The sequence below is a fragment of the Cherax quadricarinatus genome, chromosome 41, assembly GCF_038502225.1.
Source record: "Cherax quadricarinatus isolate ZL_2023a chromosome 41, ASM3850222v1, whole genome shotgun sequence".
Lineage (NCBI taxonomy): Eukaryota > Metazoa > Arthropoda > Malacostraca > Decapoda > Parastacidae > Cherax > Cherax quadricarinatus.
In genome coordinates, this window is record NC_091332.1 from 9794194 (window position 1) to 9811534 (window position 17341).

Below are 17341 nucleotides of genomic sequence, written 5' to 3' on the forward strand. Positions count from 1 at the left end.
GGATCTGTTTTACAGTCACAGTTTAACCTTTCATTAGTGACCAACAGCATTTAAAAATTCCATAAGCATAAATGTCAACCTTTACACAGAGTACTATATATGAAATATGCAGTGTCAGCTGGCCTGACTGTAAAACCTCAGGACAAGCTACTGTAGTACACTATTTCTCTTTTATCCACGTCTTAGCTAAACATTATTAATCAATAACAAAATAATGGTTTTCAGTTTTTACACTGATTCTAAATCACAAAAAAATATATCCTGCAGCATATAGATGTAATGTAGCATTTTGTTGAATTTGCTGTTTCAAGAAATACTGTATTAGTAAAATGTATAATAAGGCTAAGGTAAGGCCACTTTAGTGTTCCATTCATATCACCTCCAATTTTCATACTTTCAACAATTAAATGCTTCTTTGTTGGCTTGAATAACCACATTCACAAGCTTTGGTAAAGAAAATGATGCATCATCTATACAATATAAACTAATGTGATTCCAAACAGGCGTTTCAATTGTGCCATCCCAAAAATATTTACTTCCAGTAAAACAGGAAAAAAGCATTCACAAGAGCCCTACATCTCTGCTTACAAATCATAAGCTTTGTATATGTACAATTATTGGAATAAAAAGATAAGCAAAGTTTTAGGTCTAAATTTGCTATGATAAATTATCTTATATGCTGAATTTAAATACAGTACACAAGGTTGAGGGTCTTCATTAAATTTTTTAATCTGTATATATATACAGTATATATATAAATATTTTAATCATGATTAATCTAGAAGATAAAAATTTAACAAAAACCTTTGAGTAATTCTTGATAAGAATTTATTTTTATCTTAAGTAAAATACCTCAAATAAAATATCCCTTAAGAAGACCCTAATGAATTTGTGGCATTCTGAAGAAATTCAGCTAACACGTTCCACATAGTTTGCAGGTAGCATGCCTGTAACTCCAGTACGTTGAATTGTGCCAGTCATCCAACCTTCATCAATGGCTGTACAGTTGATTATGAGGTCTCCATCCCTGAAGCTCACTTCATCGGTGTCAGCAGCCTCATAGTCATACATAGCACGATAACAGCGCTGAAAAAATTATAAAATCCACTGTTAGTAATCAACTTCTAGCTGTTCTTATGGAAATCTTACAACTGAAAAGAAAATACTCAAATTATAGATGCAGCAGAGCATCAAAAATGCAGAATCTTTGGTATCAAGCCATGCCTGGATTTCTGATAGTTCTGGACAAATGACCATTACTAAAATCAGATTCAAGGTTTAACTGCCTTAATGTTTTCTGCTTTAACTAATGTATGGGAATATACAAGTCTCTTTATTGAAAATGCCCTTAAAACTATATTTTGGCCTTCCCATTAACCCTGAAACTGTCACACGCACTGATCAATGGGTATGCATATACTGCCACATGTGTATATCACGGTTTAAATTCTAGCTCCCTCAAAATGGCTGTGATCGAAAGTGTTAGGCCTACATGGGTTAAAGTAGGCCTGCATACCAATAAAAAAAGTCCTCCGCCACTTTGGGAACTGTGGGAACAGTTTGCCTCAAAGTAACATACCAACATCTTCTGTAATTGACATCCCCCTCACTCCACAGACTATTGTCCATTTGCCCAGGCTGATGGTAGTAATGACGACCATGATGAGGACATGGAGGTGTATGAATATGAAGATGAGGAGAATGCTGCTGCCACTACAGATGCCCCATCAAGCAACGAAAATCCTTGTGAATTTTGAAGTACTACATAATGCAACTTCCTTCCACTGAGAAGAAATATGCCAGATGTGTTAGCGTGTTCTAACACCACCAGAAAAACAAGGAAATGCAGGGACACAAGATTCGTGTGTAAAACTTGCAAAACTCCACTGTGCATGGAGCCCTGCTTTGAGAAGTTTCATGAACTCAAGTAACTGCAGCTGGCATAGTGAACAGTGAGTGTATAGTGAATGCACAGTGCATATAATATATACGAGGAAAAAAGTACAAAGAGTGTCAGTAAAAATTTTGCTAAAATAAAAAAATAATTAATGAACAGTAGATATCCTGTAAAAAAATGTGGTCTAGAAACATATATACTAATCACATATGTAAATTTTGAAAAGAAAAAAAATTAAAAACAAACAAAACTGGCCAAAAACCTAATAGTATGCAGTCACAAGCACAACCATGTTACCATATGAAACTTTAAACAACTGTTTTTTGGTAAATTTGAAATCTATTTTCATGTTTTTAAAATATATGTAAAATCAAGGCCAATGTTTTTGATAAAAAAAAAAATCCAAAAAATATTTTGGCACAACAATACAATGCCATTTTACCCCCATTGGCAGTTTAAGGGCTGATAGGAAATTTAGATTATGAAATTTCACTTCTCAAAGAATGTACAATTTATAGCCAAATATATGGCATGAACAGTAAATCACATTCACTTATATCACGACCAACCTCGGTGGGATACGGCTGGTGTGTTGAAAGAAAGATCATGACCAAATGAGCTATGAGATATAAACTCTTACTGACCCACCCACAGGCTACAGACTGGTTCATATCTTGACTAAAATCTCATAAACATTAAGTTTATCTATATAAACAAGAGGAACAAAACAAAAAAAATGGCTTATCTGGCTGGCTGCTGAAATGTTGATAAATGGCATCTCCCTGCCAGTTGCTCTTGGAGCAAAGCCATAGAAAATACTGTAGGATCTACTAGAGGAAACAAAAAGGGGGGAAAAAAAAGGCATATGGAACTAAAAGTAAAGGAGTAGCACTACTTTACTGGCATAATGTTATAATGTTATAACCAGGTGATTCACCAGAACCAAAAAAAATAAGTAATATTGATATACATATATCAAATAATTTTTTTTTTTTAACAAGTCAGCCGTCTCCCACCGAGGCAGGGTGGCCCAAAAAGAAAGAAAATCCCCAAAAAGAAAATACTTTCATCATCATTCGACACTTTCACCTCACTCACACATAATCACTGTTTTTGCAGAGGTGCTCAAAATACAACAGTTTAGAAGTATTGTGGAGAAATTTTCTAAAGGAGGGGGGTATCAGCCCCTTTCAGCCCTGAGGGGCCCAGCCCTCTCAGAAGGGGCAAATATCTTGTTTACTGCTACAGCGAGTAATTGATAGCAGATGCAGTATGAGTATGGGACATGGTCGCTTCGACCGACGCTCTTTGCAGTGTTGCAAAGTGTAGTTTAATAAAAGACAGTTCATCCATTACCTTAGCAGGACAATTAAGGTAAATCCTGCTCCCACTTTATTACCATAGTAAAGATAGTGGACATTGTTGTCTATGCTTAAGACAGCAAGAATCAAACATTCTGCTTTGCTTCATCGAGGAAGTGGCAAGGAAGCAAAAGTACTATGTCAGCTTTTCCTTTGTGCAAGGGGCAGTAACGGCATGGGGTGCTGTGTCGTCTTCAGATTACTTTTGACTCTACTGAGAGTGACACTGACGCCAGGATAACCAACAAAGAACACTGATCCGTGCGTTAGTGTGAACAAAGTATCTCATAAAACACAATAAACACTTAAGAGAAGTGTGATCAGCTTCTTTAGTGATAAGATTGTGAACAATAAAGACAAATCTTGTGGAACATAGTGTACCAGTGTGCGTATTCCTCGACTATGGAAGACGTGGACATCCAAGGACACTTCAGCTTCTATCAAGTCACCGATACCTGTCGAAGGTGTGAAGAACAACATAGCTCACGCTACAAGAGCAAGGTAGGTTACAAATTTCTTGTAGTACGGGGGACTGCGCAGCTCTCGAGTCGCAAGGAGTTTGTAATCAACCTATAGTTGGCAGTAAGGTGTGGACTTTTGAGTCCAAACAAGTACGTAATTTATCAGCAATCAGTGAATGAAATATGCTGACATAACACCCCCTAGGGGTAATTTATTGTTTACAAATTATAACTCATTTCCAGCCCGTTGAGAGAGGACTTCGACAGCTTCTCAAGACCTCGTCTGCAGGGGCGGCTGTGCAGGTGATGAGCTGTCTTTCTAAGTTAAGTTTTCCCTATACCAACTGTTTAAACTTAGCTGATAACCCATTTCTCAACAAATATATATGTATAAATATACACAATACAGTGGACCCCCGGTTCATGATGCTATCGGCATCCGATAAATCCGGTAGCCGATGCATTATATCGCCAAAAATTTGCCTCAGTTCCCGTTACAAAACCTGGTATGCGATGCGATTCATATGAGACGTGTCCACGTGTGGCCTGAACTGCCCCGTGTGTGCCAGTGTTTACAAGCCAGCCAGTGCGCATGCATCTAAGGATACATTCGGTACATTCCATATTGTCCATATTATTGCTGTTTTTGGTGCTTGCTTCTGCAAAATAAGTCACCATGGGCCCCAAGAAAGCTTCTAGTGCCAACCCTGTGGTAAAAAGGGTGAGAATTAGTATGGAAATTAAGAAAGATTTTGAAGGGTTTGGGGCTAACCCTGAGAAGCCTATGCCAGTTGTGGAATCCATTGTGCCTACTTCAAAGATTAAGGAAATGTGTGCAAAGTGGGTTGAACTGCAAACCTTAATGGATGAAAATCACCCTAACACAGCTATTGCAAGCCGTGCTGGTGACTATTACAATGACAATGTTGTGGCCCATTTTAGACAAATCTTAAAGGAACGGGAGGTATAGAGCTCTATGGACAGATATGTTGTGCGACAGAAGTCCAGTGACTCTCAAGCTGGTCCTAGTGGCATTAAAAGAAGAAGGGAAGTAACCCCGGAAAAGGACTTGCTACCTCAAGTCCTAATGGAGGGGGATTCCCCTTCTAAACAATAGGTTCAACACTCTCCCCTCCTCCCATCCCATCAATCATCACCAGATCTTCATTCAAGGTAAGTGTCAATTATTCTATCGTTATTATTCTATTGTTATTGTTGTTATTGTAATTATTCTATTGCATTAAACTTAATATTTCATGTGGTGAAAGTTTTTTTTTTTTCATACTTTTGGGTGTCTTGCACGGATTAATTTGATTTCCATTATTTCTTATGGGGAAAATTGATTCACTTTCCGATAATTTTGGTTTACGATGAGCTCTCAGGAATGGATTAATATCGCGAACCGGGGGTCCACTGTATATCCCTCCAAACTGCCAATATCCCAAACTCCTCATTTAGAGGGCAGGCATTGTATTTCCCATTTCCAGGACTCAAGTCCGGCTATATAAAAATAACCGGTTTCCCTGAATCCCTTCACTAAATATTACCCTGCTCACACTCCAACAGATCGTCAGGTCCCAAATACCATTCGTCTCCATTCACTCCTATCTAACACGCTCATGCATGCCTGCTGGAAGTCCAAGCCCCTCGCTCACAAAACCTCCCTTACCCCTTCCTTCCAACCTTTTTGAGGACGACCCCTACCCTGCCTTCCTTACCTTACAGATTTATACGCTCTCCACGTCATTCGACTTTGATCCATTCTCTCTAAATGACCAAACCACCTCAACAACCCCTCTTCAGCCCTCTGACTAATACTTTTATTAACTCCACACCTTCTCCTAATTTCCACACTCCGAATTTTCTGCATAATATTTACACCACACATTGCCCTTAGACAGGACATCTCCACTGCCTCCTACCACCTCCTCGCTGCTGCATTCACAACCCAAGCTTCACACCCATATAAGAGTGTTGGTACTACTATACTTTCATACATTCCCTTCTTTGCCTCCAAAGATAACATTTTTTTGTCTCCACATACACCTCAACGCACCACTCACCTTTTTTCCCTCATCAATTCTATGATTAACCTCATCCTTCATAAATCCATCTGCCGACACATCAACTCCCAAGTATCTGAAAACATTCACTTCTCCCATACTCCTCCTCCCCAATTTGATATCCAATTTTTCTTTATCTAAATAATTTGATACCCTCATCACCTTACTCTTTTCTATGTTCACTTTCAACTTTCTACCTTTACACACACTCCCAAACTCATCCACTAACCTTTGCAATTTTTCTTTAGAATCCCCCATAAGCACAGTATCATCAGCAAAAAGTAACTGTGTCAATTCCCATTTTGTATTTGATTCCCCATAATTTAATCCCAGCCCTCTCCCGAACACCCTAACATTTACTTCTTTTACAACCCCATCTATAAATATATTAAACAACCATGGTGACATTACACATCCCTGTCTAAGACCTACTTTTACCAGGAAGTATTCTCCCTCTCTTCTACACACCCTAACCTGAGCCTCACTATCCTCATAAAAACTCTTTACAGCATTTAGTAACTTACCACCTGTTCCATATACTTGCAACATCTGCCACATTGCTCCCCTATCCACTCTATCATATGCCTTTTCTAAATCCATAAATGAAATAAAAACTTCCCTACCTTTATCTAAATACTATTCACATAAATGCTTCAATGTAAACACTTGATCTACAGATCCCCTACCCACTCTAAAACCTCCTTGCTCATCTGCAATCCTACATTCTGTCTTACTTCTAATTCTTTCAATTATAACCCTACCATACACTTTTCCTGGTATACTCAGTAAACTTATTCCTCTATAATTTTTACAATCTCCTTCGTCCCCCTTCCCTTTATATAAAGGGACTATATAATAAAATAGCAAACTAAAATGAATAACAAAAAAATGGCCATTTTGGGACAATTTGCAGTAGGCAAATATCTCGCAAGGCTGGATGACAATTTAAACCCATCTCAAAAGAAAACTGTCATAAAAAATTTAAAGAGCAATAATTACAAAGCAACCTTCACCAATAAATACAGTGTCTGTTTTATTATTACATTAAGACCCACAGTCTCCTTTGAGTTTATCCATTTACTTAATTTTGCATTTTCTATCCTTTAGAATGTGGGACAATTTCAGAAACCAAACACTACTCAAATTACTGACACTGCTTTTCCTCCCTTACTGTGTAAATTATTTTTTCCTGGTATTCCACATTAGACGAGTTACCCAAGTCAACTTTCGCACCTACAAAATTCCGTAATTATAAACGACCAATTCTAAATCCCCGCAAGAAAACATCCATTCCAATTTACATATGGCCATCAGAGGCTTTCCAAAATTCTGCATAATATCACCTGTCACAATGACCATCCTTTATAGTTTCATCACATGTCAATAATGAATCTCAAATGCCTCACTTATGTATTACATGTTAAATACCCACATTCATTTTATTTTGCTTTCCAAATCGGACAATGCTATCTTAGTATCAAAACCTAACTAGACATTATTTTTCTGCTTTCTCCCCCCCCCCCCACACACTTTTCTACAGCCCTTCATAAATCAAATACTGGTGATTTTCTGCTTTTACCATTATCACAGCCAAAGGTTGTGATAACTACCATTAAGGTAAAGGCTGTGATAATTACCATTATCACAGCCAAAGCTACTTACCACTATTAATTACATACTCCAACCTGCCTGAAGTTCAAATTATTTTAAATCAGTTCATTTTTTTAAGGAATGGTGCTGACCTGCTTTGACTCATATGGTAGATACCATACTTTTTGCAAATCACACAAAACTTTCTTTACACAAAACACCACAAAGTGCACAAATGGAAATCCTTCGGTTAATGACGTATAAATTAAGAGACAAATGGCGCATTCCATATGATGAACAGATTGTTGGACTCACCCCAAGCTGTGTAGGTGGAGCAGTAACCTTGTGATGAGCTGATGGGTTAGAGTTCATCTGTGCAGGTGAAGACTGCTGGTCTCCATAAAGATTGGTACGCTGAACCTGCAATTCATTTACACAATGTATGGTAGGATACAAGGGAAAAGAATACCTATGTAGACAAAGAGATGAGGGAGGATCTGTTAATTTCAAACTCCAACTGAAATCCTCTTTGATGCTCCTACATACAATAAGAGGTTCCTATGAAATCATGAGGAATATTACACATAAATGGCAACCTATTTCCTTATGGCAGTGTTGCCTACAGTCTATGCATGACCTGGTTTATAATTCTCTAAGTGGTCATCCATCCATAAAACTTTAATTCTTGAAAAAATTAAACTGAAATACACTCATTAATATTCCAGAAAGTATCATAAATGCTAACAACATTGTCAATACAACACCAAACAAAATCTCCTGAAGCCAAAACATATCCAGCAAACAAATTCTGCAGCTTTTGAGCTCTATCAATTCACCACAGAAGAAAGATCACAACAAAAAATAGGGCTCAAAGTGGGTGAAATCGTCAATGTGTAAATATCGCCAAGACTGCTAACTTCACGAAAGTGTAATTCTGTAAGTTTTCCAACAAATTTTGTACTTTTGATTTCATTACCTTTGGAAAAAGATTACATAATTTCATAAGAAAAACTTTTTTTTTTCTTTGAAAATTCTCCGAATCTGAGAGCAAATTTCAGATCAGGGGTTTTGACCCTCAAAGGGTTAAATTTTTTATAAATATTGTCATCAAGAGGCTAGAGCACCCAAGTTTAACAGATAACTTTAAAAAAATTTCAACTTATGTGGAAATAAAAAAGCTACAGAAAAAACTAACATGGTGAAACCATAGAGAACAGGTGTTCCTTGCTTTATCCAAAATATGCATTCCAGGCCTATGGTGCAACTATTATAACCACACAAGTCATTTATACAACTTCATTTCACCCCAGGAAGCCTTAATACTGTCAATGGTATCCCTCACATGTGAGTGAATTTATATTGCACAGCATTAATTACTAATAGGTATGGGGTTATTGCAAAAATGTGAATTCGCATTTGGCAAACCAACATAACGAGGATTACTGCAACTATAAATGTGCATCTTACTAGGCTACTACAGGTCCGCCATCACAAATCCGGCAATCAGTTATTCGGTTCCTTCAGTTATTCGGCACTAATTTTGGCTAGCATAATTTCAAATTTCCAGGGTCGCCACACCAACCTGCTGGTACTGTTTGGTGGCACTACTTGCTGCATAAGTCACTCCAATTTCTTTTTCTCCATTTATTGTTATAACCTGCTTACTTTTAGCCCTAGCCACGGTTCCAATGAATAAACGAAATGCTTCTCATTATGTAAAGCACCAACACAGTACATTATCCATTAAAGATAAAGTGGCTTAGAAGCCACTGTCGGTTGCCATGAGCTCAGTCTCGTGATGCAGGAGAATATGCTTTATTATTACGCTAATATCAACACTACAGCTTATTGCCTATCACAATTGATCAAATATGACATAATAAACAATATAAATAACATAAAACATGTTAAATACTCCAGAATAAATAATATTTGGCATAACACCGAGCAGTTCGACGGAGGTATGAAGAGGATGTGGTATACAAATACCATTCTCCTATCTCTGTCTTGGGGGCTTATATTAGAGAAAACAGAGTGTACCACAGGGCTAACTGTGATATACACTCGTACTGCACCATAAACCTGAAACAAAAGTTATTTTCTCTATAGATTATCACACATAGCAGCATATGTGAAGAGAACCTAGGATAACCCAAAAAAGTCAACATGGCTTACTTCTAGTACCTGGCTTGGGTTAGCCATATGTGATTTTTGGTAAATATTCGATTCCCAGCCAGGGTAGAAACATTAGGCGTGTTTCTTTACACCTGTTGTCTATGTTTACCCATCAGTAAATGGGTACCTGGGTGTTAGCCGACTAGTGTGGGTGTTATTCTGGGACACTGACCTAATTTTCTTGAAATACTCTGCATAACAAGCGGCTTTCTATATACAGTGGTCCCTCAATAATCATCCGTAATCCATTCCTGGAAGTGGGACTATTATCGAAATGGACGATTTACGAATCAATTTTCCCCATAAGAAATAATGTAAATTCAATTAATCCGTTCCTGACAATAGAAGTATTAAAACAAAAAATTTTTTTACATGAAATATATATGTAGTACATAAACAATACAGTGGCACATGATGAATTAAACATTAACAGAATAACACTTACCTTTATTGGCAATTCTTCTTTGTGTATGGAAGACTGGAGAAGGAGACTGATTGGATGAATTACTGTTTGGAAGGGGAATCCCCTTCCATCAACACCTCAGGTACCAATTGCTTTTCTGGGGTTACTTCTCTTCTCTGTTTCTTAATGCCACTAGGACCACCTTGAGAGTCACTGGAGTCCTGTCTCGCAAAAAAACTGTCCAGAGAGCTGTGTTTCTGGCGTCTCTTTAAATCTTCCCTAAAATGGGCCAAGACTCTGTCACTGTACAAGTTGCCGATATGGCTTGCAACATCCTTCTCTGGGTGATGTTTCTCCATAAATCTTTCCATCCTACCCCACATTTCAAAAATCTCCTTAATTTCTGAAGAAGGCACTTTCTTCCATCTCTCTTCCTCCTCCTCTGCAGCAAGATTCAGAGCTGCCATCTGTTGCTGTTCCTGCTGAAGCTCTTGCAGCTCCTCAGTGGTTAGCTCTTTGTTGTGGTCCTCCACCAACTCTTCCACATCCTCCAAACTTAAATCCAACCCCATGGAAGCCCCCAGTGCCACAATGGATTTAACAACTGACATAGGCTCATCAGGGTCAGTCCCAAACCCTTCAAAATCCCTCTTGTGGACACAATCTGGCCACAATTTTCTCCAGAGTTCAAAGTCCTGGTAGTCACTCCCTCCCAAGCCTTACCTATAAGGCTTACACAATGGAGAATACTGAAATTTTCTTTCCAAAAATCTCGTAGGGTCAAGTGAGTGTCTGAGGTCACATTCAAGCACCTTTCAAACATTGCTTTGGTGTAGAGTTTTTTTAAAGTTTGCAATGACCTGCTGGTCCATGGGTTGGAGGAGAGGAGTGGTATTCGGGGGCAAGAACTTTACTGTGATTGATGAACCCAAACTCCTTCAGAATTAGGTCATCCAAGTTTGGAGGATGAGCAGGTGCACTGTCCATTACTAGGAGGCACTTGAGATCCAATTTCTTTTCCAGGAGGTAATTCTTCACACTAGGGCCAAACACTTCGTTGAACCACTCTACAAAAACTTCCCTCGTGACCCATGCCTTACTATTAGATTTCCAAAACACACACAATTTACTCTTCATAACATTGTTTTTCCTGAACACTCTGGGATTTTCAGAATGGTACACTAGTAACGGCTTCACTTTGAAATCCCCACTAGCATTAGCACAGAACATTAACGTCAGCCTGTGTTTCATAGGCTTGTGTCCTGGAATTGCCTTTTCCTCTTGTGTAATGAAGGTCCTCTTTGGCATTTTCTTCCAAAAGAGGCCTGTTTCATCACAACTGAACACTTGTTCAGGTTTCAGTCCTTCACTGTTCATGTACTCCTGGAATTCATGCACATATTTTTCAGCCGCCTTGTGGTCCGAACTGGCAGCCTCACCACACTGTGTATGCCAGTACGCTTCTTAAATCTCTCAAACCAGCCTTTGCTAGCCTTAAATTCACTCACATCATCACTAGTTGCAGGCAATTTCTTTACCAAATCGTCATGCAACTGCCTAGCCTTTTCACAAATAAGCGAAATCATAAGACTGTCTCCTGCTAATCGTTTCTCATTTATCCACACCAATAATAACTTCTCAACATCTTCGAGTACTGGTGATCTCATTTTTGTCAGCATATTTACCCCCTTTGCAACAGCAGCGTCCTTGATTTCCTTTTTCTTGGCTATGATGGAAGATATGGTTGTACGGGATTTGTTATACATCCTGGCCAGTTCGCCCACACGTACGCCACTATCATATTGTTCAATGTTGTTTTTCTTAAATTCAATCGTATTTCTCACCTTCTTTACCAAAGGCTTGGCACTAGGAGCTTTCTTTGGAGCCATGGTAGCTTATTTAGCACTTAACCCCTTCAGGGTCCAAGGCCAAAATCTGAAGTGGTGCCCCAGTGTCCAAGAATTTTCCAAAAAAAAGTTTGTTATTTTTTCTTATGAAATGGTAGAGAATCTTTTTGTGAAGGTAATAAAACAAAAAGTACGAAATTTTATGGAAAATTGACGAAATTATGCTCTCGCGAATTTTGATGTGTCAGCGATATTTACGAATCGGCGATTTTGCCGACTTTGACTCCCATTTTAGGCCAATTACATCATTCCAGTCGACCAAATTCTTAGCTATTTCACTAGTATTACTTCTGTTCTATCAATTGAGCACAAGAAATCGCCAAGTCAACTGTTGCAACTACAAAATAAAGTGATCGGAAATTGGTAATTTGGCCAATTTAACACAAAGTTCAAAATATTCCAATTTCAAAACAGCGTCCAGAATAAACAATGTAGGCATTCCTGGCACTAAACTAACATTTCCTCGGTTCATTAGTTACGTTTTGAGGCTTTACAAATAAATCCCATTTTGATTTTTTATTCACATAATGAATTTTTATTCACACCAAAAAATAGAAGATTTACTGTTATGCAATATTGTAATAATTGTATAAATATCATCACCACATTTGTGAATGTATATTAGACCCACCAGCTGGCGTGTATTAGATGTGTGAGGTCGTTTGTTTACTCTTGAACATCGGCAAAAATTTAACATTTCTGCTACTTTGAGCTCAGTTTCAAGCCATTTCCAGTTCTAAAACCAATCAAAATCATCTCTATTTCTGTAATATGTCTTCCATTCTATCAAATGAGACCAAGAAATTGCAAATACAACTATAAAAAACATACGAAAAAAAAACTGCAAAGTTGCTGTTTTAATCGAAAATCTTGGTATCAGTTTTTTTTCTCTCATTATACACAGTGTGCTGCAGGATTTGTTTTATGTGGTGCACACATACCACATAGATGTATTCTCTCATATCTAGGCCCAAGTGTACCACTCACAGTTTATCAGAGTGAGCTGAGCTCATGACGTAGATCTACGGTTTGGACCCTGAACGTAAAGCCGTAGATCTATGGGACGGACGCTGAAAGGGTTAAATAACTTGCAAGCACTAAAATAAATGAAATATTATGAAATATTTCACTGGAGCACGTGAGGGGACCGTTGCTCACTGGTAAACAATGGCACACTGGCTGGGAAGGAAAGGCCGAGGCGGCTCGAGGCCGCTCAGACCGTGCGTACGCGTCCGGAACGAAGGACTATTAGCGAGTTACCGGACCATTTCCGAGCCAATATTTTGACGAAAAAACAGGACTATTTCCGAAATGGACGACTTTCAGGCCAGACGATTATTGAGGGGCCACTGTAGTAGTATGTCACTATGCCAGCAAGGCCTGTATACCTTGTACATGTACGTGTAGTAAATACACCTACCATCCGACTTATGACCAAGCTTGGTTCCGACCAACCGGTCGTAAGTCAAAATGGACGTAAGTCGAACCGTTGAAAATTGCCGACATACTGGGTAGGGCATAATGTCAAACTTTTCCTATATAAACTACCTACATAGTACTGTAATGTAATGTATAGTCATTATTTCATTCTTTTTACCATAATTTACTTTTATTGTTATATTTTAATTATTTATGTACTGTATATGATGTATACATGGTAGTGAACTGTATTGTAAATTTTACATCGCATACAGTATCATATGCTACTGTTATCTTTATGTATTGTCGACACAGTGGAATGGGAGAATACCACTGGTAGTGTCATCCAGCCAGAATGTAGTATAACCTATACCCTAAGTAAAGAGAAAACTCTGGAACATGTGTTATACGTATCTGGCTGGCTGGCTGGCCGGCCGGGGCTAGTGTAGTGGCTGACTGAATGTGGCTGTCTCTCTGTATCTCTATCTGTATCTCTCTCAGTATCTCTCTCTATCGTATCTCTCTCCGTATATCTCTCTCCGTATATCTCTCTATCTATCTCTCTCTCTGTATCTCTCTCTCTGTATCTCTCTCTCTGTATCTCTCTCTCTCTGTATCTCTCTCTCTCTGTATCTCTCTCTCTGTATCTCTCTCTCTCTGTATCTCTCTCTCTCTCTCTCTCTCTCTCTCTCTCTCTGTATCTCTCTCTCTCTGTATCTCTCTCTCTCTGTATCTCTCTCTCTCTGTATCTCTCTCTGTATCTCTCTCTGTATCTCTCTCTCTCTCTGTATCTCTCTCTCTCTGTATCTCTCTCTCTCTGTATCTCTCTCTCTCTGTATCTCTCTCTCTCTGTATCTCTCTCTCTCTCTCTCTATCTCTCTCTCTCTGTATCTCTCTCTGTATCTCTCTCTCTCTGTATCTCTCTCTCTCTGTATCTCTCTCTCTCTGTATCTCTCTCTGTATCTCTCTCTCTCTGTATCTCTCTCTCTCTGTATCTCTCTGTATCTCTCTCTCTCTCTCTCTCTCTCTCTCTCTCTCTCTCTCTCTCTCTCTCTCTCTCTCTCTCTCTCTCTCTGTATCTCTCTCTCTGGTACACGTAAGTAAAGTTATACATAGTATAAATTACCTAGGATAACCCAAAAAATCCAGACAAAGTGCTATACAGTGGATCTGTGCTCCAGTGCCCTAAATTAATAATAATAATAATAATAATAATAATTATTATTATTACAATAATACATACGTACTACTACTAATATTATTATTAAACTATAATATAATAATCGTGTCCACTCATTACTTACCTTAAAATATCTGTAGTCTTAATGTAGAGTGAGAGGTGAGTAAACAAGATTAAATGAATAAACAAGAGAGAGAATGAGAGTGTAGAAGGTTTGCGAGTTATGTAAACAAACGTTGTTGTTACCAGCCCGGACACGAATGGTTTTTATTCACTCTGTCAAGCCGACCAGAAAAACATCTCATATTTGTTAATTTATATATTTATATATGTAGCATGTTTATTATATAATTTTGAAAAAAATCATAGATGGATTAAGCAAAATGTCTATATTAACATTTTATACACATTTAATGCACCTCAGTTATTATTATTGTGTTATTATTAATATGGCATCTTCAAGACCAGTTACACTCTTAATGAGGGGCTCTGAGACAGAGAAGCGGACAGAAAGACAGACACAGGTAGACAGAAAGACAGACACACAGGTAGACAGAAAGACACACAGGTAGACAGAGACACAGACACACAGGTAGACATAAAGACAGACACACAGGTAGACAGACAGACAGACACACAGGTAGACAGAAAGACAGATAAACAGACACACACAGATACAGGCAGACAGATACAGACAGGTTTATGTGCAACAGTGAAAACAAATAGAGAGTTCGAGAGTAAGAGCCTTTCTTGCCACAATCTCCAGTGCAAGATTCAGACTTTATCTTAGGGGCCATGGTGAAATTTACTGTCCAATTAATACAGTATGATGCTGCTGATAGGGCAGGGTTACTCAAACTGATGCTGCCTGCAAGACACATTGGCGCTGCGAGTATCGTCAATTATTGTACAGCGGTGTGCATCAGCCGACCCAGCCCAGCTGCCAGATGCACGGTCGTAAGTTGAGTGGACGTATGTCGAGCAGGTCGTAAGTCGGATGGTAGGTGTATATTATTATTATTATTATTTATTATTATATTACTTTCTCAGTTGTTTGTTGGGTTATCTTACTGAAACTTGGGCAATGTATGATGGAAAGGTACTTCTTAACGTACACCAAAAATGAAAGAAATCAGACCATAAATAGCGGAGTTCACTTCTCAGCCATTAGCGGTATATTTTTGTATGGTTTTTATGGTTGTATTCTCATTTTTTTGGACTCATTTGATAGAATGGAAGATATATTACAGAAATAGACATGATTTTGATTGTTTTCATGGCAAAGTACCTTGAAACTGAGCTCAAAGTAGCGGAAATGTTTGATTTTTGCCGATGTTCAATGAACTTTGTGCAAGTCAAGTTGGTTAATTTTATTAAGTATATCCTACCCTAACCACTCTGTAATCCGGCAAACTCAGTAAACCTGCACACTACAGGTCCCAATGATGCCGGATTTGTGATGGAGGACCTGTACTGTATAATATGTGCAATACCCATATATCAAAATAGACATTTTGTATCTTCTTACAGACATGCTAAATTTTAAAAGATGTTATAAAAGGAGAGTGTAGCAGGTAAATGAAAGCAAAACAAATTTGGATAATTGAATGAAGGACAATGCAATATACTGTGCCCTTGAAAAAGTGAGTATATTAAAAAATATTTGAAATTTTAAAGATGTTTTTACAGCATTTATTTACCTGTAAAGAAAATAGAGAAATGAAGTGATAAATGGAGAGTAAAATAAATAGGGTATGCAAAGAATAGCACACTGAAAAAGGAAATCCAACAAACAGAAAATGATCCAACAAACAGAAAAAGATCATTACATTTTCATCTCAATTGGAGATCCTTATAAGCTAGCAAGAGTTTCTGAAGCCAAAATATACAGATCCATTCCAGTTTGCTTTATTTTCCATGCATATAGGATTCCCCTTTTCACTGAACAGAGGTTTTTTATGTAACTATCAAAGTCACTACCCTTTAGATGACAGCCTGGAAGACATTCTCTGGGAAAGCTGCAAGGGCAAAATTATTTTAAGTCAAATCTTAACAAGTAATTTGGAGTGATAACCAACATTTAGGTACGTTATGTACAGTACAACCTCGATAATCAGCCATTTTAAACTCTGGAAACCTCCAAACAGTAATCTGGAAGAAAAAAGTCCATACCAGTAGTTATACTGAGTACTAAAAAAGATCAGCATAGGTAATATTAGTTGATTAGCAAGTCCATCCATTACATTTTTGAAACAAATGCTTCATCACCCAGAAAGATATTGTGTCCACAGAATTTAAAGAATATAAACAAGTGCATGACTGTTTCTGTGATCTGGAAATCTCTGAAATCCAGGTAGTGCTCTAGCCTAAAGTTCCTTGATTATTGAGGCAGTATAGTACAATTTTTTTTTTTTTACCATTTCAGTATAAAACTAAAAAAAAAAAAATGTAGAAGATAGTCAAGTGATCTTATTTTGAGCATACCTGATATGTTGTCTCTTGTCGATAACCCCCACCTGCAGGATTGGCATTTCCCTGACTTATAGAACCGTACTGCTCATTCACAGGGTCATAGTCAGCTATGCTGCCAACACGACGGGTTGGCTGCTGTTGCACTGTGATCATTAATACATTATTAGTATTTCATATTCATTAAGTATTTACTACAGTTCTTTGCAAAATTATGAGTAAATGAAATAAAATATTAACCAATAGTTTCTAATTCAAAATTAATCCCCAAATTGCAAGTGAAAATCTAATCCCTTGTTGATAATGGTGGTACAGTTTTCGTTCCAATTTGTGGGTTAATTGTGAATTGCTCAAACCACTGCATTGTAACATTCACATTAAATGTGATACTGGTACTGCAGTTCATATCAAAAACA

The 17341-nt window shown here is 37.9% G+C and overlaps 1 protein-coding gene across 3 annotated transcripts in view; it reads right to left on the reverse strand.

The window, feature by feature from the left end:
- Window positions 1-17341, reverse strand: part of Lasp (LIM and SH3 domain protein Lasp) — a 161604-nt gene that overhangs the window by 2954 nt on the left and 141309 nt on the right. For all 3 annotated transcript variants that reach the window (XM_053786675.2, XM_053786674.2, XM_053786676.2), the window contains 3 exons: window positions 16941-17071; window positions 7688-7792; window positions 1-1086 (listed from right to left, as the gene is read on the reverse strand). The exon at window positions 1-1086 is cut by the window's left edge and continues 2954 nt beyond it. In XM_053786675.2, the coding sequence (XP_053642650.1) occupies window positions 910-1086; window positions 7688-7792; window positions 16941-17071 (413 nt within the window). In that variant the 3' untranslated portion in view covers window positions 1-909. The remainder of the gene's footprint in view (window positions 1087-7687; window positions 7793-16940; window positions 17072-17341) is intronic.